This window comes from Thalia democratica, chromosome 1 (assembly GCF_965202585.1).
Source record: "Thalia democratica chromosome 1, ktThaDemo2.hap1.1, whole genome shotgun sequence".
Lineage (NCBI taxonomy): Eukaryota > Metazoa > Chordata > Thaliacea > Salpida > Salpidae > Thalia > Thalia democratica.
The window spans coordinates 46,362,732-46,386,251 of NC_139165.1; the positions used below are offsets into that span (position 1 = coordinate 46,362,732).

Sequence of the window (23,520 nt, forward strand, 5' to 3'; positions counted from 1 at the left end):
TAAAATAAGAAAGTAAAATTTACTTCAAGCCTTCATTAAATGAATTTTCAATTGATAATCACTGTATTTACTGGTGTTTATAATATTTAAATCTAGTTTTTTTAGTTTTAATCGAAAATGTTCCACCCTTCCACACGAAACCACATCCTGTGCTAACTTGTTCCACATATTTGTTGTTCTGTAGAAAAAAGAATTTTGCCACTGACTGTTATTGAAATTATATTTGCATTTTATTTTTTATCATTTCCTCTAAAATTATAATTGGTCAGAGAAAAAACAAAAAAACTGATTGAAAAATTCTTTATATTTACCATTAACATTTAAAAAAAGTGTCATCAAATCAAACTGCCATCTTCTATTTTTTAGAGACTCCAATCCGAGCTTTACCAATCTATCTTTGTATGAGGTATTTGAAATGTTGCATCTGTTACAAACAAAACGGGTAAAGTTTTTCTGCACAGACTCAATAATAATAAAATCTTTTTTTAAATAGGGGGACCATATTGGGGTATTGTATTCGAGTTTAGGGCGAACGTAGATTTTAAGTAACTTAGTAAGAATACTAGCAGAACTGGTCTTAAAACTTTTGTATTTGATAAGATGAATTTTGAGCAATTTTATATAAATATTTTACATATTTAGTCCATTTTAGATTTTCAGATATATATATTCCTAAGTATTTAAAAAAAATTTACTGCTGGTATTTTAGTTTTATTAATTAAAAGGCTTATAGAGAAGGCTTTATTTTTATTGATAGATAGAACTTGGTATTTTTTTGTATTTAAATCAAGTTTTCTTGTTTTTAGCCATTCGTAAATATTATCTAATGTTAATTGTAAAGAAGTTTCTGACTTGCTTACTTTTGCGTCATCTGCAAATAGACTTATTTCGCTTTAAATGTGAGTATTTAAAATAATATCGTTGATGTATTTCAAAAAAAAAGAAGAAGACCAATGAATCCACCTTGTGGTACTCCACTGTGAATTTTCAGAGGATCTGATAATGTGTTGTTAATGAGTACACTTTGTGACCTATTATTTAAAAATTCGTTTAACCAATTCACTAAGTTATCAACAAAACCATATTAAGTCAAATTTTTTTAAAATTTATTGTGTGACACAGAGTCAAAAGCTTTTTTGATGTCAGCATAGACCACTGTGACTGATTCATTGTTCAAGTAGTTATTAACCATGTATATAAACATGTCAATAGTTGAATTCCTGATGATCGGTGGGGAACAAAGCCAAATTGTTTTGGTGTTAATAAATTAAAGTCGAAGAGGTGATTAAATATTTTTTAAGAAATAATGTGTTCAAAAATTCGGGAAAACGTACTTGTTAAGGATATTGGTCTATATCTTGCTGCGTCGTGTTTGTTACCTTTTTTATATACTGGAATTACATAAGATGTTTTCTATTGTTTTGGTACTTCTGATAATGCTAGTGAGCAATTAAAAATTAATAATAAAGGAAAAACTAATGATAGAATAGAATGCTTAATAAGATAAGGTTGAGTTTTTTCTGGCGTTCTGATGATTTTATTTTTTGAGTGCTTAGTCGATGCGTTAATGTCTTTATAACTTATAAAAAAACTTTTTATTTTACTGCATTTTTCGGAGTTGTTTGAAACTTTGATGGTTTTGATCTTGTTTAAATACATTTTGAAAATTTTTATTGAAAAGTGAGGCTCTTTCAAAATCTGAATTTACTGTTTTGTCTTTATGGTCATCAAATAGGGTAGGCAATGAAGTATTTAATTTAACTTTAGATTAAACGTAGCTATAAAACTTTTTTAAATTTGGGTTAGTGCAGAAGTTTTTTTCATATTATAAATTGTAATTTTTAAGAGCTAATTCATATTCTTTTGATTTACTTTTATAATCTTCGGAGAATGATTTATTTTTCTTATTTTTTTGTAAAGAATAAGTTTTTTTTTAATAATTTTTTAATGTTAGATAAGTATTTTTTGCAATTGTTATTTTTAGGATAAGGTGGAATAAAGAGTTTAAATGAAGTTTGAATTAAGTCGATAATTTGGTCATAAAAGTGTTGGAGCTTTTTTTATTTATTGAATAATAAAGTCCAATCAATGTTTTACAAGTATTTGTTAATATTTTTAAAATCATCCTTCTAAAAATTATACGAAACTACTTTAGAATTAAGTATTTTTTTACTTCCAGTTTTAATGTTAAATGAGATCAAGTTGTTGTCACACGTGGTTGTTAATGGGAAATTAGTTTATAGAGATGTTATTTTATCTAAACCAAAATGGTTGCAAATTAATAGATCGAGTATGTTTATATTTTTATTTGTAGGTTTTTCAATTACTTTACGAGTTGAAAAATTATCTGTGCAGAAATCAAGAAACAATTTATGGGATTAAAGTTTGTACTAGGACTTTTCCAATTTATGTTGGCAGATTGAAATCTCCAAGAACAAAAAAATAGCTATTCGGCAAAAACAACTTAATCAGTTTAATTACATTTTAACAGTTGGGGCGCATTTTGCAGCCAGTGGAGGAAGGTAGATATACAAAAATCTTAGTTTAGTCTTTTTATTAATCACATCTATACCTAAATATTCAAAACAGAGGATATTAACAGGGTTGCAACATGGTCAGGAAATCAGGAAAACTAAAAAAATAAAAAAAGACAGGAGAAATGGGGGTTTAAAATATTTTTTCTTTCTTAAACAGAAGTTAGTATCAAATCGAGTATCTGTGTTGAAGAGTTGGAAACAAATACAACCATCCAAACTTTCTTCAATGGCTTTGAAACAATTCTTAAGGCCCTAGGAAGTTCGGAAATATTGACATACCTTACAAAAACGATGAACACTACAGGTGTGTTCTTGTGCGGATCGCTTGGTCTCCATGGAAGATACGAAATAGATGATGTTCAGCGAATCACAAGGAAGTACTTAAGTAAGTGCTAATATGAACTGAACTAAAATTAATTAATAAATATATTCTTTTAAACTGTATTATGAAAATTAAGTTTTGGTCAAAGACCTCGTCAGTGCTTAAATAAATTAATCTAAAAAGATATGTAACAGTCATAGAAAGTACATAGTTATTAAACAATTGAGTAAAAACAGAGTTTTACTTCAAACTTTTACTTAAAAAAAAAATATGATTGAATTTATGGTAAAGTTTAATTTTTAGTTAAGTTTGAAAATCGAAATAAAAATAATAATAAGAACCTTTATGTAGGCTTCTTTTTTCTTCTGGTTAGTTTTCAAAATAAACATTGCTTAAAAAAATAAGTAATTAGCAGTATTTTAATGTAGCTAAATTTTATTGTGACGTAACTATCCGAAAGTTGAGTAGTTTAATACTTGTGTTAGCTATGAAAATTTGAATTTTTTCTTGAATGGTTTTTATAAAAAAAATATTTTTAAGAAAAAAGTAGCTACATTGAAACTTTTTAAGAGCATGCATAAAACCTATATTACAAACAACTTACGACTTAAGTTTTGAAGTGGATTTTTTGTAAGTGCGGGCAGGAATAAAAGAGTTCGTACCGTTTATTTAAATTATCCCTTCAGTTGGTTTTGGTAATCGCGACCTTTTCTAGTATGCAAGTACTGCAAATACTTTGTGGCTTTTTGGCTTTGCCAATATGGTGGATTATTTCCAAGTCTATTTTATAATCAATGTTGTTATTTTTAAATTTCCAGATGTATTTCGATATTTCTGTGCCGTTTTTTTGTAGTTTTTAAAATTACTGATATGGTTGTAACATCTTTTTTTAAAAAGTTCAACCCGTTGATCCCAAATAGTTTTTTGTACTGTTTTCTGATCTTATTGATGCTTTATATATGACATTTTCAACTAAGCATTTGTTATTTAAAAGAAATTTATATTTTGTTCGACAGTTGCAAAGTTTTTCTTTTTTTTTAAGTTTTTTGTGTTTAGGTATTTTCAATTATGTTTTTAGATTAATTTCTTAATAATGCTCATGCAGCAATATGGAATTTTACAGTTATTTCTATTAACATTTTGTTTAATTTGTGAGATTCTTTAAAATGTTTATCTATTAGTTGCAGCAAAGCTTTAGCTATATTGGATCCTACTGACTGGCAGTAGGGTGGGTTGAAGTAAGTTGTTTTTCTTGTTCGTGTTGGTTTCTTTTTGTTTTGGTGGTTTTGGTAATTTGAGGATTTAAGTTTGGATTTGACTAATATTAGTTAATATAAATTGTATTATTTATCTGTATTTTAGTTTAACTTTTCTTAAGTAACTTATATGAATTTTAAAAAATTCTTTTTTTTCTTGTTTTGTTCATAGAAAAATATACCACTTGTAAGGAGTGCAAAGGAAGAAATTCGAGGATTGTCCTAGACGTAGATCATAACCTAAATTTTTTGTGTGATAGCTGCCAACTTTATCGTGTAATTTATATTTGTTTTTTTAAACAAAAATTTTAATGTATATTAAAAATTAAAAAAAAAAAAGATATTTTATATAGAAAAAAATCATATTAGGTATCAACAAAGTGTTCTTTATTAGTTATTGTTAAAATTAATTATCAAAAAGGAAATCCACACTGATGAAACATTTATTTATGAGAATGAAGAAAGTCAAGATGTACCTTTTTTGGACCCCACACCGCTCTCTCTCGGTATTGAGACCGCCGGAGGTGTCATGAACACTTTGATCTACAAGAACAACTGTGTACCGACTAAAATATCAAGGATATTTACTACCTACGTCGAAAACCAAACTGGAGTCCTTATTCAAGTGATTTTTTGAATAAATATTTTTATTAATAGTAAAGTCTTAAAATATATTACTATCATGGATGCAAAGGGTTCAGAAACATGTTGTTGTTGACAATTTCCAATATGGTAATGAGAAATAAATTGCTAAAATTCTTTTAAACTTTCATAATTTCAATTAACTTGTTTTTTTTCTTAATCCAGGTTTATGAAGGTGAACGTGCCATGGCTAAGGACAATAAGTTGTTAGGTAAATTCGAGCTCAGCGGAATTGCACCAGCACCCCGCGGTGTTCCACAGATCAAAGTCACCTTCGACATTGACGCAAACGCAATCTTGAATGTCACCGCTTGCAACATTTCGACAGGAAAAGAAAACAAGATCATTATCACCTACGAAAAAGGTAGTTTGGGTGAAGCAAAATTTTTATGTATTAATTAAAGTTCAACTTTCGTTCTCCTGAAAAACATAACTTATTACAAACAAATATGATTTAACCTTATGACCAATAAATATAATTCATTTATATTAAAAGTTAAGTATGGTAAAAGTTTGTCTTTCTCCAGGTCGTCTCAGCAAGGAGGACATCGAAAAGATGATCAACGACGGCGAGAAGTACAAGGCCGAGGACGACAAACAGAGAGAGCGCGTGCAGGCCAAGAACGAGCTCGAGTTGTACGCCCTGAATGTCAAACAGTCCGTCGAAGACGATAAGGACGAGATCAGCGACGAGGACAAGAACGCCGTTGTGAACAAGGCCAAGGAAGTGTTGGAGTGGCTCGACAACAACCAGACCGCCGAAAAGGATGAGTACGAGCACCAGAAGAAGGAACTGGAGGGAGTTGCCAACCCGATCATGACCAAGTTGTGCCAGGATGAAGCAGCTGGCGGTGGAATGCCATACTTTATTGAAGGTACTAGAATTGTCTATACATATCTTCTAAAATTTTTTTGTAGTTTTTTGGTAACACTGTAAATTATTAGGAATATTCTTGGATAAAGTTTAAAAAAATGATTACTTTATGAGTACACTTGGTTCAGAACCATATTATTGAAAATTTTGCTTACGATATTCAACAAATATTGTTTATTGTGCAATGATAGACCCAGGAAAGTTGTTATCAAAGACAGTTGTTATCTTAGTGTTATTGATTAAAAGGTTCGGTTTAATGGTTAGAATATCATATTTGTAAGGATTTAAATGAAGCTTTCCAGTTTATAGCCTTATGTAATTATTATCTATAAAATCAATTGTAATGAAATGTTAACTTATTAAAAATTTCTGCATCATCTGCAAGCAGACGTATTTCACTTAAAATGCTGTATTAGATATCATTAAGACACATTTAAAAAAAAAGAACAATTACATCACTTTGTGGTACTCCATTGTAAATCATAAAATGATCTGGTAGCGTATCATTCATGAGTACTCTTTGTAGTCTACTATTTAATAACTTATTGAGCAAAATCTTTAAGCTTTCATGTAACCAATACTGAGTTAAAAGTTTTAAAAATCTTTTGTGTGACACTATGTCAAATGGTTTTTGAATAGTATAGATGAATATTTAATAGATTCGTGTTTAAAATAAGTTACTAACCAAGAACATAAGCAAGTTTGCCACAAGGTCAGGAAATCAGGAAAAGTCAGGAAAAACTTAAAAAAATGACAAAAGTCAGGAAAAAATGGGAATTTTTGAAAAATGTCAGGAAATTTGACAAAGTTTAAAAAAAAGTCAGGTTTTGTCAGTTTAAATTTACGAAATTCCTTAAATTCCAAAGCCTTCGAATGTAAAAAGTTTAATTAAAAATCTTTTAAAGTCAGACTAAAATTGCAAAATTTTTCTAGAAATCTACAAAATTATTTAATTTCTAATGCCTTCACCTGATATAAATTAATAAAATATCCTTTATAAAACTGCAAAACTTTTCTATTAAAATATTGAACAACTACCCTACAAAAACAAGCAGTTTTTTATAGTGATGTACCGGATCCGGAACCGGACCCAGATATTTTTTCAAACTAAAATCCGGCCGGATCCGGAACCGGATTCATAATACTCTAAGTTATTTGTAATGTAAGTAGTATAAAAACTACTATGTGCGATTGCGAATTTAATATAACTAACTTTTAACTAAGTATAATTGTGTGAAGTTTGTTTATTATGTCTTATATCTAACTATATACTTTTGAATTTTGAAAACTTAAAGTTTAAAAAAAATTTAGACTAAAAAATATTAATGTGCTGGTAAAATAATTAAATAATAAGAAAGTTTATGATATGTAATTAAGGTCTAGTTTAGATTAACAGTTAAAAATAGTAGCTGGTATGTTTGCTAATTTTTTGAACAATATTTACATTTAAATTTAATTAAAATTGAAAGAACAAAAGAAAAACTTAAAATTGAAAGAACAGTAAAAATCCTTCAAATTAAAAGAACAATAATAAACACTAAAATATCTTTTTTGCTAAACTAATAAACTTTCCATGATTTTTCGCAACCAGAATATCACCTAATTTTAGCTAATATCAGGGTTGCCACTCTTTGATTCAAAAAACTAACCTGAGTGATTATAAACTTTCTTGAGTCAGAATGAGGTTTTGAAAAACCAAAAAATAATTACTTTAAGCTAATAATCAGTAGAACAGCTAGCCACAAGGTTGAACATTTAAAGTAATGTTTACAATTAAGGCTACAGGGGGGTTAAACACTTTTTTTTACAAGTTGATCTTATTTAATAGAATACTATTTTAGATACTAGATGCTTTTTATAGCTTTACAAAATTCAAAGTAGTTTTTGAGATATAAGCGGTCAAAGCCGGAGAGTTCCATAGGGACCTAATGGAAGGCGCAAGCTAAAAACGCGGAATTAAGCATTCAACTAGAAATTTATTTCTTACTAGGTTTTTTAAGCTATGTACCTCAAATTAAAAAAAAAATCTTTACATAGTTTAAAAGCTTTTGAGTGTTGGAATTTCAAATAGTTGAAATTAACAAATTTTAGGTGTAAAATTTAAAAAAACACCTTTTTTTGAAAAAAGGGGACTTTTTCTCAACATAAAAAAATTTCCTACACTTAAATTATTTAAAATTTAGTAAAAAGTAGACTGAAAATTTTAATAAGATTACTTAAAAACTGTAGGAGGAGATAGGTTTTTAATAAAATGTTTTTTTTTCGCCTTTTTAGTTTGCACCTTCTGTAAGGAAGCTATTGAGCTGGCCGGCTTTGACCCCTTGTATCTCGAAAACTACTTTGAATTTTGTTGAGCTGTAAAATGTATCTGGTAGCTAAGATTAACAAATAAGATCAACTTGTAAAAATCAAGGTGGACTCCCCTATAGCCTTAGTTGTAAACATTACTTAAAATGTTCAACCTCTTTGCTAGCTGTTCTACTGATTATTAGCTTAAAGTAATTATTTTTTTGGGTTTTTAAAACCTCATTCTGACTCGGAAAAGTTTATAATAACTCAGGTTAGTTTTTTTAAATGAAAGAGTGACAACCCTGATATTAGCTAAAATCAGGTGATATTCTGGTTGCGAAAATTGTTAATTTAAACAAATTTAAGTTAGTCACGTGTACAAAATGAGCCAATCACGGTAGGTGTTTAATTTTCGAACGTATTTTCTGACGAAAATGACTCTTTTTAATTTACACAGGGTTTGTTTTAGAAAAAATACATTTCTGTATGCTCTTTTTTACTAACTAGATCCGAATCGGCCGGATCTCTGTTAGGATCCGGCCGAATCCGGATATCAGACAAAAATGGCAATATCCGGCCGGATACGTACTCGGATAGTGAGTCCGGTACATCACTAGTTTTGTATAAGTTTTTTAGTACTGATGATCTGTTGCAAGGACACTTCCATAAGGAAACTGTGATATACACAAAAAAGTTTATCTAGCATAATTTTGGAATGAAAGTGTTTTTTGATTTAAAGTAAATAATAAGAATTCTTTATAATTAAGTAGTTAGTTTAGTATTTTATGTAACAAGTTGATGTGAATAGATTACCTCTATGTAGTTTTTTCAAATTTTTTTGAATTTTTGAAATAAGTTATAAGAGAGAGGTGACCAGATGAAGGAAACCATATCTTCATTAGATGAATAGGTTAAAGTGCTAATAAACAAACAGAGAAAATAAATTTTAGTACATATAAACAGGGTTGCCACTTTACCTGGAATCCTGGAAAAACCTGGAATTTCAAAATTTAGTCAAAAACACCTGGAAAAAACTAGAATTTAAGGAATTTAGAAAAAAAACCTGAAATTTTGATCAAAAAACCTGGAATTTTTAAGAACTTTAACATCTTCAAAGTAAAGTTTCGGTTTGACTCAAAAAATTTATCATGAGGATGAAAAATTTATCTCATTACCAAAAATTTTTTTTTTTAAAAACACATTTCAAGTAGCTTTACAGTATCTTTTTATACTATTTAGCACAGTTTCTTACCTTAAATTTAACTTTAAACTAAAAATAGACCAAAAAATGTTTACTTATAAAAACCTGGAAGAAATTTGAAAAAACGAGTGGCAACCCTGATATAAAAAACAACAGTCTTTAATTAAGATAATTATTGTTTTAAGGTTTTAATTGTAAAAGTTCGTTTTTGTTTTAAGATTTTAATTGTAAAGTTCACATTAATTTAAGGTTTTTATCGAAAATATTTTTTGTATGTCGTTTCGTTTATTTAGTTAATTTATATTAGGAAATGCTAAAAATTTATGTCTTTTTCAAACAAGCTGTGTTTGTAAGGTAATAATACAAGTATTTTGCTGATAGAGCTGTTTGTTGCAAATACGTCAATCATACACAGATGGTTCAAGTTATGTAATGGAAGTTTTGTCGTGGTGAACACTCGATAAATTTATTTAAAAAGCGAATGTTGTGGACTGTTTTACGCAGACTTTGTGACGTGCTTCCAGTATTAAAAAAACAAACATATTTTTATAAAAAAACAAACATATTTTTATATAAGGAGTAAAACTTCCTTTGAATTAATATAAAATCAGCGCGTTTTCTTAAAAGAGTGAGTTCTAAAAACCATCCGTCACTAAACATTGTTAAACTGTGGGAAGTAACGTCGTAGAGAATCTATCACTCAAGATATTAAATCAATAGTTGCTATCGACGCATAAGGGACTAAGAGTTCGGAAATTCACTACGATTGTTGGGTGATAGTTAGTATAAATTCGAAGAAACTGTTAGTCTTGTGACTATTGTATTATTTTTTAATCACGTGTTGTAGTTTTTGCATGCACTTATTTCTCTTATAATTTTGTAAATAAATTTCACAACTAAAAAAGAAATATATTTTAGCTTAAACCTACTTTATTAAAATCATATATGTCGAAACATCATAATAAGAATAAGGATAATTATAAACCGTTGTCTTTACAACAAATCACCACGCGCTCGAATAAGAAGAAAATGGATACCAGGGCAGATACAGCAGCTCACAGTTTGATGACTGATATCAGCAAAAAACTTATTTTAACCTGTATTAAAATTAAATTAAAAGCTTTATATAGTTTCAAGTATTACATTATGTATTTTAAAATAAGTTTAAATTAAGAGTTTGATTTAGAAAAGTCAGAATAATTTTAGTAAAAGGTCAGGAACTCGACTTTACCACTTTAACTCGAGAAACACCACTAGTTAAGGATATTGACCTATAGTTTGTTGTTGCGTTGTGTTTGATACCTTTCTTATGTTCTGAAATAACAAAAATGATTTTTTCCACTTCTTTGGTACATCAGATAATGCTATGAAACAACTTGAATCAATGATAATTGTAGTGTAAATGGTGGACTAGCATACTTAATAAAATAAGGTGGAATTTTTTTAGCGTACTAACAGTTTTATCTTTTAGGTGGTTAATTGAATTGTTGATGTCATCATAAGTTGTAAAAAAAATCTACTTTACTTCCAATTTTTTTTGGGCTGTTTTAAAACTTTGGTGGTTTTTATTCTTTGTATTTACTTTTTGAAAATTTCTTTTTTAGTGTGATGCTCTTTTAAAATCTTACTTTACTGTTTTATGTTACCATTGTCATCATATCTCTGTCAAAGTGCTAATGAAGTGTTTAAATTTTATGTAACGATAAAACAAGTGTTTATGTAACGATAAAACATTTTTAAAGTTTGGGTTCTTTTTTAATGTTCAAAATTTTTTGTACGGCTTATTGATATTTTTTTAACTTGTTTTTATAGTCTTTAGATAGTTATTTATTTTTCTTAATTTTTTGTAAAGATAAAGTTTTTTTTTTAATGAGATGGATATTATCACTTTTGCTATTTTTAGAAAAAAAAAAGAATAAAGCGTTTAATTGAAGTTTGAATTAAGGGCATAGAGGGATAAGAAAAACTTTTTACATGATAATCTTATTTAAAGATTTTTAACTTGGCTAGCAGTTGCTTTTACCGCTTTGTAAAATTTAAATTAGTTTTTGAGATATCAAGGTACACCTGATAAAGCTCAATAGGCACCCCATGGAAGGACCATAAGTAAAAAAGCAAAAAAAAAAAAATTTATTAAAAATATTTCTGAAACTTTCTTAGTATAATCTTAAGTATATTATACACATTACTATTGTAGGATTATTTATATATGGATTAAAAATATTATTTTTTAATATTAACATTGAATTATATTTTGTATCTTAGAAAATATACTATAAAATACTTTGGAAAGAACAATAAAACTTCGATTATCTTTTAAGATATAACCAGTTTTGTAAAAAAAAAAATGCAATACAACCCCAGGGAATCAAAAATTTCAAGGCCAATTTTCTCGAAATTTTGAAAACTTCACTAAAAATCTATATCCTTTTTAATTTTAAAGTAATTTAGTTCAAATTTTCAGAAAATTTAATTTTCAATATTTCAAACAACTTGTAGGAAGCAGATTTTTGAAAAAAATTATTAAATTAATATATGACCAAAATTATTAAAAAATGTATTTTTGTTTATATAGAAAAATAGAAAAAACTTCAAAAATACATTTTAGATGACCTTGAAACAATTTTCAAGTAATTACTCAAAAACTGAAGGAAATGATAGATTTTTGGTAAAACAGTTATTTTTGCCCTTTAAGTTTGCACCTCACATAAGGACTTATTGAATGTTTTTACTTTAATCGCTTATATCTCAAAAATTACTTCAAATTTTAAAAATAAATATAGAGTACTGGTAGTTTTTTTTTACTTATGTAAAATACTAAGCAAATAGCCTAATAAAAATAGACTAAGTTAAAAAAAAAGTCTTCTACTACCCTATGCCCTTGGTATTAAATGAAATCAAGTCAGAAAGTCAACCATGTTTCAGTCAAAGTAAGTTAATAATATCTTTTAAGTTGAAATAATTCTCTATAAAATTAATTTTATTTAAAACATATTTTATGTTTGTATATCCAATTCTGTAATGATTGTTAGAGTTTTTAGAAATTGTTAATTGGTAGAATAACTTGTTATTATGTTTACTAAGGTTACCAAATAAAATACTATGTTTAGAAATATTTTAGAACGTTGACTTACAGTTTTTTTTCTTGATCCCAGATTTCCTGGGTGTGGTAACGAAAGGGCTTACTTGTTGTTTCAATTACTTTATTTTTTTTATTACATGTTTCGCATTCAAATTGTTTTTTCTTCTATTACTTGCTTACTTTTAATTTTCCCTTAACTTTTAAAAAGTTTTAAGCCCTTTAGCAGTTCGATCTGGATTTATGTAGACGTTTAATTTTATTCCATGCTCTAAATAATATTTTTTAAATTAGTAGTCTTTGTCTTTCATTTTGGTCAATTAATTTCACTATAAAAGGCCTAATTTTGTTTTCAGCAATCATACCAACATGATACAAGGTTTTTAGCTAATGTTTTCTCATTCTATCTTCTCTAAGTACTTCTACAGCAGCGGTTCTTAACATTTTTTTCATGTTTTATCCCGTTTTGGAACATTGTTACCAAATTTACCCCCAATATCCAAAATAGTGTGTGATTAAGAGAAAAAAAAATTTTTTTTTGAATTTTAGGATATTTGAGTATAAAAAAATATTAAGTTTAAAGGGTTTTTTAAGTTAAAAAAATACAGTTAAGTATTAACTCTTAAACTCATAATAAAATTAATAAGCATCAATTGATATAAGTTGTGATAAGTTTGACCCAGGATAAGAATCTGTTCTAAGAAGCTGTTCTACAGGGTCGCCACGGGTCAGGCTAAGTAAGTTTTTTTGAAAAAATTGGAAAAAGTTAGGCTAAGTTAGTTTTTTTTTTCAGTTCTAATTTACAAAATTTAAAATCTTCAAAGTCTTAAGATAGTAAATTTTTATAAAAAAATTCTTTAAAATTAGACTAAAATTGCAAAAATTTTCTAGAAACATGTTCAAGTATTACCCTATTTGAACAAGTAGTTGTTGTATGTAATCTTTTTAGTATTGATGATCTGTGGCTAGGACACCTCCATAGTATAACTTTGATATATACATATAAGTCTTTTTTACATAATTTTAGAATCAGACTGTTTTTTGCTAAATTAAGTTATTTAGATCTCTGTAAGTACATAGTTTGTATTTTATGTAACAAGTTTATGTGTATAGTTTACCTATTTATATTACTTTTCCTTGTTATTTAATTTTTAACAATAAGTAAAAGCAGACAATGTTATTTATTTTTGTATTTTAAAGATTTCATAACAAATATAAAGAGGAAGTATTTTATAAAACAGTTGTATGGTTTACTTTGTTGTAGTTGTTTTTATTGTATTTTAGTTAGAGTTTTATTTTTATGCATCATGATTTCATAAATAGCATTTTAAGGGTGTGGGGGGTAACTCACCTTTTTCAAAATTTAGTTTTATTTTATTGAGTTTTAACTAAAGATGTACCGGACCCGGATCCGGACTTTTTTTTCAAATTAGAATCCGGCCGGAACCGGATCGGGAATTTTTTTTTATATCAAGATCCGGCCGGATCCGGATAACAGACAAAAATGGCAATATCCAGCCGGATCCGGACCCGGATAGTGAGTCCGGTACATCACTAGTTTCCACATAAAAAGTAGAGCTTACATTTATAGTTTCAAAATTTTATTTCTATAAAAGCTAAAAAACTATGAATAACTTTAAATTTAGTATAAGGAAAATTGATAGAAAGATAAAGTACATCACAGAAACAATATCTGGTAGCTAAGATGAAAATCTATTAAATAAGATCAATTTATAAAAATCAAGGAGGACCCCTCCTATAGCCTTACCAATCTAAAATCAATTAAAATCAAGTTCTTGAACAAAATTAACTAGAAAATCAGAAAGTATTGAAAACTGGATCAGCTTAAACTCATTCAAAATCTAAAAGAAAACTAGCCTGAGTTTTTCAAAAAATCTTAAAACTAGCCTAACAATTTGGTAGTAAAGTTTTTTATTTTACAACATAGGTAAAGAGTTGCATTTCTAAAATGTTTATTTCATAGTTTAAACGTAAACAAATGTAAATTAGTCACGTGTTCAAAATGAGCCAATCACGGTAAGTGTTTAATTTTAACTGACGAAAATGACTCTTTTTTTTTTACAAAGGGTTTGTTCTTGAAAAAATACTTTTCTGTATGATCTTTTTTACTAACTAGATCCGAATCGGCCCGATCTCTGTTAGGATCTGGCCGGATCCGGATATCAGACAAAAATGGCAATATCCAGCCGGATCCGGACCCGGATAGTGAGTCCGGTACATCACTAGTTTTAACTCAGCTACAATAAATTTAGATAAGTAATTTTTGAGGTATACCCGGTCAGAGTCGGAGACTATTATAGGTTCCTTATGGAAGGCGCCAACTAAAACGGCCGATAACTAGAAATCACTAAAAATATATCTCCTACTTTTTTTGAGATAACTAGATCAAACTTTCAGGAAATGTTCCTTGCAATATTTAGAAAATTCTGTCGGAACAACATTTAAAAAAAAAATTAAAAAAAAGTTTTATGACAAAAAAAAAACAGTTTTTTTGTTTATTTTTTATATGAAATTTTTCTATTTTAGTTTCTTAAAAATTTTTGTCGACAGATTTTTCTAAATATTAAAATGAAACTTTCCTGAAAGTTTGAGGTTTTTATCTCGAAAAACGTAGAAGAAGATAGATTTATAGTGAATAGTCTTTTTTTTGCAATTTTAGTTTGCGCCTCCCATAATAAGCCTGTTATAGCCTCAGAATTTGACTTGTTATATCTCAAAAATTATTTTGAGTTTTTTATATCTTTAAAAATCCTCTTGTAGCTTAGTTAAAACTCTATAAAGTAAGATTAAATTGTGAAAAAAGTGATTAACCTCCCTATGCTTTAATTTAAAGTTTATATTAAAAAAGTTTTCAAAAGCTTGTTTATTAATTTTAGTTACTATTTCATTACATGTGTTGTTTACTTTATTTTCGTTAGTTTTTATAAAGTTTATTAAGTATTTTTTTAAGATCATGTCCAAATTTTCAATATACATCATGGTATATATTTTTTTTAAGTTTTCAAAAAGTTAATTACAAATGTTTAAATTTCTCGTTTTGCAGAATTTATTATGAATTAGTTTAAGGGTTTTAATTGAAAATTCTTTGCCAGTAGTTTACTTCACATTTGCGACACTAAGAGATTATTTGCAAAGAGGAAGCAGTTAGAAAAAAGTATACCTAGTTCAGGGCATTTTTTTTTAGTTATTAATTTTAAATTATTTTTATTTACATTCCAATAATTTATTAATACTGTTTGTCGCTGAAGTACACATTCTGAACACAGCAGCTACTCAATAAAAGTTTTTTAGCTAAGAATTACTAGTCTAAATAAAAAAGAAACCTGACAGAGAGTTTTTATTTTTGTTCAAAAATGTGTACTGAATAAGAAGTGCGTACTAAAATGCGTACTTGTCAAAATATTTGTACTCAGAATGCGTAGACAACTGGAAGCGCCTACTTAAAAAGCGTACCTAAGAGGAAGGTAAAAGACAAGCTAAATTGGTCAAAATCTTGAAAAGTCAGGGTAAATTTACAAAATTTTTAAAACACTTTCTCTATTTTAGTAAATTCAACCAGATTACGGATTTCAGCTTCAGTTGACATTGCTTTTATTCAAAAAAATCACTTTAATATATGTTATAATAATATGATTTTGACATAAATTATGATACGACTTCTCACGATTACATGACAACTCATATTCTTGAAAAATGATTAATAAGCCATATCTCTAAAAAGAAAAAAATTGTTAAGTATTTTTTTTAAATAAAAAAAGTGGTTGTACATCTATTAAATAAAATTATGATATTAAAAAAACTATTAAAAGAGACATTTAAAAACCACTAAAATTAAGTATATTTCAAAACTTATTAACCATACCTCTAAAAACATTCAAAACTTAACAAAAAAAAGTGAGTAGGTATTGGTTATACCTACATACGTTTTTTTTTTACAAATTTTCTTTTGTAAGTCATGGCCATTTATGAAAAATTTAAAGAATTTAAACTGCCGGAATTTGAATTGTCGTGCACCTACTTCTGACAGTAATGTTGAGATAATTTTTCATACTAATATATCTTATTTAATCTAATAATCTGTAAGTTAATGATGAGTTTTATTTAACAGATTGTTGCCTAGAAGCAGGTTCCCAACAATCAACAGAAGCCGGTGATACCTCTGGACCAATGGAAGAGCTCGATTAAATACCACGTTGACGATGTTCATTTCACCTTTCAGTTCTATATATAAATTAGTTATGTTAAATTGAATAATTAAACAGTGCACAGTTCGTTTTAACGACTAATAAATTTAAATAATAACTAGTATTTATATATATATAAATAAATTAAGAATATAATGTAAGGTAGTAACAAATTTAAACAGTACTCTTTTTTTATTATACTAGTACATGTTTATGTGTGTTTATAAAAAATAAGAAATAATACAAAATAATATTGTAGAATAATGGTTAATGATAGATACAGTATATAATACTAAATCCGACTGTTATAAAAGTGATGCTAACGAGGAGTGTTCTACTTATACAAGGTTTATAATTGATAAGATCTTGTTTGAAAGAGGCCTTGTTTATAACGCAACGTGCTCTTTAACTTATATAAGAGATGCCCCTAGCTAACTATATTTGTTAAGTAGACTAATATAATTTACTTACCATTTACTAAAGGTTTATTAAATAAGTTAATTATGTCTTATACTACTGTTAAACGTAATTCGAGTCTGTGGTGATTAATTTTATTTACAATGAAATTGCGAAACTAAAAGATGATAAAATACTGTACAACATAAAACCAATAAATCGAATTATCAGTTCTTTTAAAAGACTAAAATACATGAATCAAAGAAGCTGAAAACTAAGTGTTCGTTTAGACTAAGCTCATAAAGTAATATAAAAGCGAACTAAATTCGTTTAAACAAGATCGAAACCATGACAAAATAACTGCAGCAAAAAGCCGCCAAAAAAATAACTTAAAGGAGAAAATTCAAATAGCATTACAAAATTATACAATATTTGTATTTATCAAGTACAAATATGATTTAAAAAATACAAAATAAAATAACAAATCATAATATAAAGCACTCATATGAAACGTCAAGTAATACTGATTCATAAGATTAAACTGTTCTTTAACGGTAGGTCTTTTTATGGGTGTCATAGTTGAAGTAGTTTATTTTTGGAAAATTTTGCTAAACTGTTTAACTATTTTTTTAGATAACGTTATCAAAATACTTATATAATTTTTTCGTTCTCTAACTATAGCAAACAATGTAGAACAGCAGTGCTTAACCTAAGGTAAATTTGTTTTAGGGGTAAATTATCTTTATTACAAGTTAAGTAAATTAATGTTTATAAATTTTCATATTACTTATAAGCTGGTATTTAATTGTAGTTTTTTTAAGTTGAATAAACTTATAAAGTTTAACGATTTTTATACTTTTTAAGCTTAAGTTCTAAGTATTTAGATTTTTCTTCTAAATTAAATACTATTTTGTAGACTGGGTGTATTTTTGTTTTTTTTTTTTAAAAAGAGGTGAATTTGTTAAAAATTTTCTAAAAAGGGGTAAAACATAAAAAAAAGATTAAAGACCGCTGATGTAGAAGCAATCAAATCAAGTTTTAAATATTTACAACGTAAATCTAAATAAAAAATATTTATTAGAAAATTGTTTATGGTATATTAATTGTTTCAAATGCGGTAAAAACGTTTAAAAAGATATCTTTTAGCTTAACTTAAATTTTTATATGTATAAAAGCTATTTTTTTACTTAATCAATGCTGTTATAATTTAAAAAAGCTGTGACCAGGTCTTCTAAACTCTAACAGAAGTTAAATTTGAAATAGTTTGTTTAGATTTACATGACAAAAAATGTTTAAACATCTGTGTGTTAGCCAAGTTTTATAGCTTGTTGTTCAAGTATTATTACAACGCTTTTCCAACGTTCAAAAGATTTTGGCTAGGCCTTTTAAATTTTTTTATGTTTTATTATAAATATATACAACTGTTAGTTAAATTGTCAGAAGTATCAAATAGTAGTAGATTTAATACATCAAAAAATTTTAGGACATTGAATGATAAAAGTTATACTTTATCACTTTTTTAATCTTCAAAAAATATTTTGTATAGGCCAAAAAAAGAAACAGCTAAATGCTAGATAGTAAAATAAACCCGGATTAGGTCATGTGATACTTACAACTTATCTAATGTATTTTTTTAATAACATTTTTCTTTCTATTTTCTTACAAAAGTATAAAGTCTAAAAAAAAGTTTAAAAGATACAATATAACTTTAAATTGCTTTTTGTATTAGATAATCAAGTTGAAGAAAGTTTGCCACTTTCAGGTAGTTAAGTATTTTAGATAAAATAAGAATCAACTGAAAATTCAGAACTTTGACTGTAATTTCAATGCAATTTTTGTTTAAATTGAAATAAAGTTTTCTTAAATAAATAACTTACAAAATTCATGTTGTTAATTAGACTAGCATCGTTTGATCAATTAATTATTTTTACTAATAATTGAGTGTGTACTTTTGTTAAAACATAAATACTAATCGAGCTATTTCTGTTTAACTATTTAACTTATTGATATTTTTACTATTCATCAATAAAAAAACACCTAAAGAAAAGGACAGAAAAATTTTTAATTATTAAAAATTGTTATCATTTTTAGATTGATAGTTTCTAAAGTTAAAAGTATATGCATAATCAAGGTTATTTTTTATGTAATTTTAGTTGTAACACTTTTCGACCAAGCATTTATTTTTATTTCAAAACAACTTAGAGAGAAAAAGAAATATTAAATTTACCTTATAGAAAAAGTAATACTTTTTTTATAAATTGTTTACTTAATTTACTGTTAGACATTTCTGTAAATTGAATTTATGTAACAAGAATTATTTAAGTAATTTTAGATAAAATTGTTTAAATAAATTTTTACTACAAGTTTTTGTAAAATTGCACTGTTTGTTTAAACTATTGCAAACAAATTACGTCTTAAGGAAATCTCAGAATTATTTTTTTTATTATAAGTCGTTATTTTTTTACACTTCAAGCCTCTGAATTATATTAATAATAACAGTTTTAAAGTAAAAGACGATGATTTGCATAAACAAAGTAATTTTTATAAAACTCTAGTTGTAGAGTTTTTTACCTCAACATTTAATTCAATTTTGGACAATTGTTACCAGGCAATCATATTTTATTAATTTAAATTGATTTTTATAGTCTAAGACAGCTTTTGATAATAAAAGTTTTATTTCTAAAGAATTTAACAGTCTTTTTAATATTGAAAGACTTTGCTTTGTATAAAAACAATTTATTTTAGCTAATTAAATATCACATATAACGTTTTCAATTGATATTATTTTTAATGTTTTTTTAATAATCTGGGACACCCTAGCTTAGTCAACAAAGTTGTGCTTATAAAACAAATAAAGTTATTATTCCTTTTTAATCTCGTTTTTAAAATAATATTTGAATTATATATTGCAGTTATAATAATATATTTTAAAAACTTTTTTTTAAACTTAGCTAGTTTTTGATTGATAATAAAACTTATTATATATATATACAACAAGTGTTAATATTTACAATAATTAAGAGAAATTTAAGTTAGGGTTAATATGTCAAGTGTTAAATGTACCTATGTTAATTTTTATTCTTTTTATGGGTGACTTTTTAATTCTTACACAAAAAAGTGTAAGCATTATTTTAAGTTTAATAGTAAAATAAATGTTTTTAGCAACCTTTTTGAATTTAAATTTAGCAAGTACTATAAAAAGACTAAAGTTGTGTTTGTTATTTTGTGGGTAGCTTTAAAAAATTTTAAAACATTTTTAGAAAACTTTTAAATTTATTTTAAGACAAAAGAGTTTAATTATAGACATTTAAATCACAACTAAAAACTTACCATATAAGATTTTATAGTTATCTTTAGTATTTTTACGAGTATACTTTATAAATTTAACATCTAAAACAGTTTAAGTTTTCAAAGTAAAATATAAGTTCAAAATTAGATATTTTGATCAAATTCAAAAGAATACTCATAAAAAGTATTAAAGCTGTTTTTAGTCTTTTCATGCGTATCTTTTTAAAAGTTAGGATTTAAAACAATTTTAAAAAGTTTTTAAGATTATACAAGTAAAATAAAATTTCGAAATAAGATGTTTAAATATAATTCAAGAGGATATCAATAAAAAGTAGTAAAGCTATTTTTAGTCTTCTTATGGATGTCTGTTTTAAATTAAACATCAAGAATAAAATATTTATAACTATGAGAATACTTGAAGCACTTACTAAAAATGGAACATCTACACTGCTGCAAAAAATATTAAACATATATTTTGAATATTGTAAATGTAAATATTAAATTAATCTTGAAGACTTCACAATCAAAATAGGATTAAAATGTTTTTAACAGCTAGTTATTGCTATAGAGTTATACAGTTTAATTGTTTTAATAGTTTTTATATTACTAATTAGAACTTAATTCTGGTATTTTTAATAAGATACTTGCAGATTATATTAAACTGATTTTGTACAGCAATTTTTGTCATTTAAAGATTATTTTAATGGTAAGTTTTTTAAATTCTATTCAGCATAGCATAAGTCCATTCGAGTCAAATGTAGTAGTGTAAGGTAAATTAATACTTAGTGTAATAATATGTATATATATTATTTGTATTGTATTGTTGTTAGTCATATTTTGTCGTCAATATTTAATTGCAGGGCTTAGTAGATGATACATTTTTTTTAATTTCTAAGCAAGTGCAAAATCACATAAATATTTGTTTTGAGTCTTTTTATCAGTGTTTTGTCTTTAAGTTTCAATAAACCCACAACTGCGTTTCAATAAAACTATTAAGACTTTACTTAAACAAAAGTAATTAAGAAAATTACTAAAAGCAGATCCTTTCAAGATTTTAAATAAAAGACAGCACTTTACAGTCTTTTTTTTCAGACACTTCCAGACTTTTTAAAATTATAACTTTAAAGCATAAATTGTTTAAAGTTTTACGTGAATTTTGTTTTTTAAAAGAACGTAACTGAAATGTTTGCTCATATTTTATTATATTTTTCAAGTGATTAATGGTGCAAGCTCCATAACAATCAAAAGTTTAAATACAATAAGCTAATATAAAGAAATTAAACTGTATCCGTGATGTATGACTTAATGACCGAAAGATTTCGACCGTACACCATATCTATAGAACAATCTTTTTGAGTGATTTTTTGTCGTTGAATAAACAATAAGTATAAATAATTAAAAAAAAAATCAAATTAGTTTTTTGATAGAACTTACATAAAATAAAATAATTGCAGTGTAACGAAATCAACATTTCATTCTATGATTTTAAAGCGTGTGAATAAATATAGAGTTTTTTGAAAAATTAAATCAATGATAAGCTTTCTCAAAACAATTTTCTCAATTTCCCAAAACAACATTGTTTATTCAAAAGAGTTAGTTTCATTCCGACGCGTATATATCGGCGTTTGTCTTTCAAATACGCATTAGTTGTTATATGTACTGCAAGAAGTTTCAACAAGTTAAGTTCTCGTTTCTGCTTGCAGTTTACAAGTTACGGTGATCGATTGGCGTCGACGTTTCAACATCTAGTTTTGTGAATCGAGAATATCAAATGGCGAGCATTAAAATTTCTACATTGTTAGTATTTTATACAACTTTACGATTATTAATACTTTTATAGATTTTATTTGTGTTGTGAATTAATATTTTCTTTCTTCAGAACTGATTATTATTATTTAAAATGAAATAACTGCATTGAGATAAAATGTGTATTATTTATAACTTAGGAAATAAGTTACCTTAAGTAACACCAACATTTGAAATTTAGTACTTCTAAGCTACTCGTAAGTAAACCAATCAGTTTATAAGTACTTGAAAACCACATAATTAAGGCATAAACATAACCAGTCATATAAATATACCCTTGTGGCTTAAGCAGAATTATTAAAAATAACAAAAAGTTTTTTTTTTTTTTAAAACAAAAAAGGAAATAAATATTTAGAACAAATTTCAATTTTTTAAAGCACTAGTAAGAAACAAAAACAATATTCGTACATAGTCCTAGACACTGCCCTGGACAAAACTGTATCTAATGAGCATGATTTGATAACCAAAAAGTTTTTTCGTACTTCAAGACCAAATCCTTACACGAAGTTTTTTGAGAACTTTTTTCGTCGTTCAATAAACAGTACTGTCTATTCTATACATACAAATATACAATTGATAACAGTTTTTCCAGTAATAAGTAACATCATTTTTGAGAACGTATTTGAAAATAAATCTTTGTACTTCGGTTTATTGTTGGTTATACATAATTTTTAAACCTTAAAAAAATAATTAAATACTAAACTAAGTTTATAGAAGTAATTAAAGGTTTTAGGTTATTTTTTTGTTGATTAGTTTGTATACTATAAAAAGTTTATCTTTTGAAAAGCGTCAGTCCTAAAAGAACAAAAGGCAACAAAGATGTTTAAAAATGTTTTCAAATTACATTGTAGCAAATATTAATTTCATATAAAATAGAAGACGAAATTGTTATAAAAAACTTAAGATAGTTTAAACTGCATATATTTTATATATATAACCTTATCATTTTTACCATAACAATATGCTTAAAGCTAAAGAAAAACTTTAAATAATTTTAAATTTTCAAAAAACTTGTCCCCCCCCCCTAGATTTAAATTAATTTTTATCTTCAGCCTTTAGGTTACCAGCTAAAGACAAAACTATTTTAGTCGAGTAGAACATATTTTAAAATGGCCATAGTTTTATTTTCTGTAAACTTTGCGGTTGTAAATAAAATAGCTTCAAAAAATAAGTTTAACCGTCCTTTAAATTGGAGTTTTGGTCAAAGCTGTAAAGATATAACTTATTAAATAGATAGACATTTTGATTTAAACTTTAAATCAACCGGTTTTGCTTTCATAATTTTTTTTTAATTCAAGCTTATAAACAAAACTTTGTATCTTGTTTTGTGAATTATCTAAAATAAAATGTTCTTAAGTTGACTCAATGGTTTTACAGGTTTTTATTCAACTTATTATTTTTTTTTAAACACATTATAGTACAACAATCCATGCAAAATAGTGTAAAACTGCTTCTACCCAACTAACATAACTTTTATTGTAGATAGAATTTTATAAGTAATTTTGAAATTCTATACGCGCAAAAACTTTTGATACTTTTTCCGACCAATATAACAAAAAAATTAAGCTCATTTATCCGTTATTTTAAATGTAAGTATATGATATTTCACTACATACGTAAACAGA

At 26.3% G+C, this 23,520-nt stretch overlaps 1 protein-coding gene across 1 annotated transcript in view; it reads left to right on the forward strand.

Annotated features, from left to right (window-relative positions):
- The window catches only part of LOC145836597 (uncharacterized), a 41,460-nt gene extending 25,020 nt beyond the window's left edge, over positions 1-16,440 (forward strand). Inside the window, exons 13-17 of the mRNA XM_082944392.1 lie at positions 2,695-2,922; positions 4,577-4,740; positions 4,923-5,121; positions 5,285-5,632; positions 16,330-16,440. Of these exons, the coding sequence (XP_082800518.1) occupies positions 2,695-2,922; positions 4,577-4,740; positions 4,923-5,121; positions 5,285-5,632; positions 16,330-16,406 (1,016 nt within the window). The 3' untranslated portion in view covers positions 16,407-16,440. The remainder of the gene's footprint in view (positions 1-2,694; positions 2,923-4,576; positions 4,741-4,922; positions 5,122-5,284; positions 5,633-16,329) is intronic.
- The last annotated feature ends 7,080 nt before the right edge of the window (positions 16,441-23,520 follow it).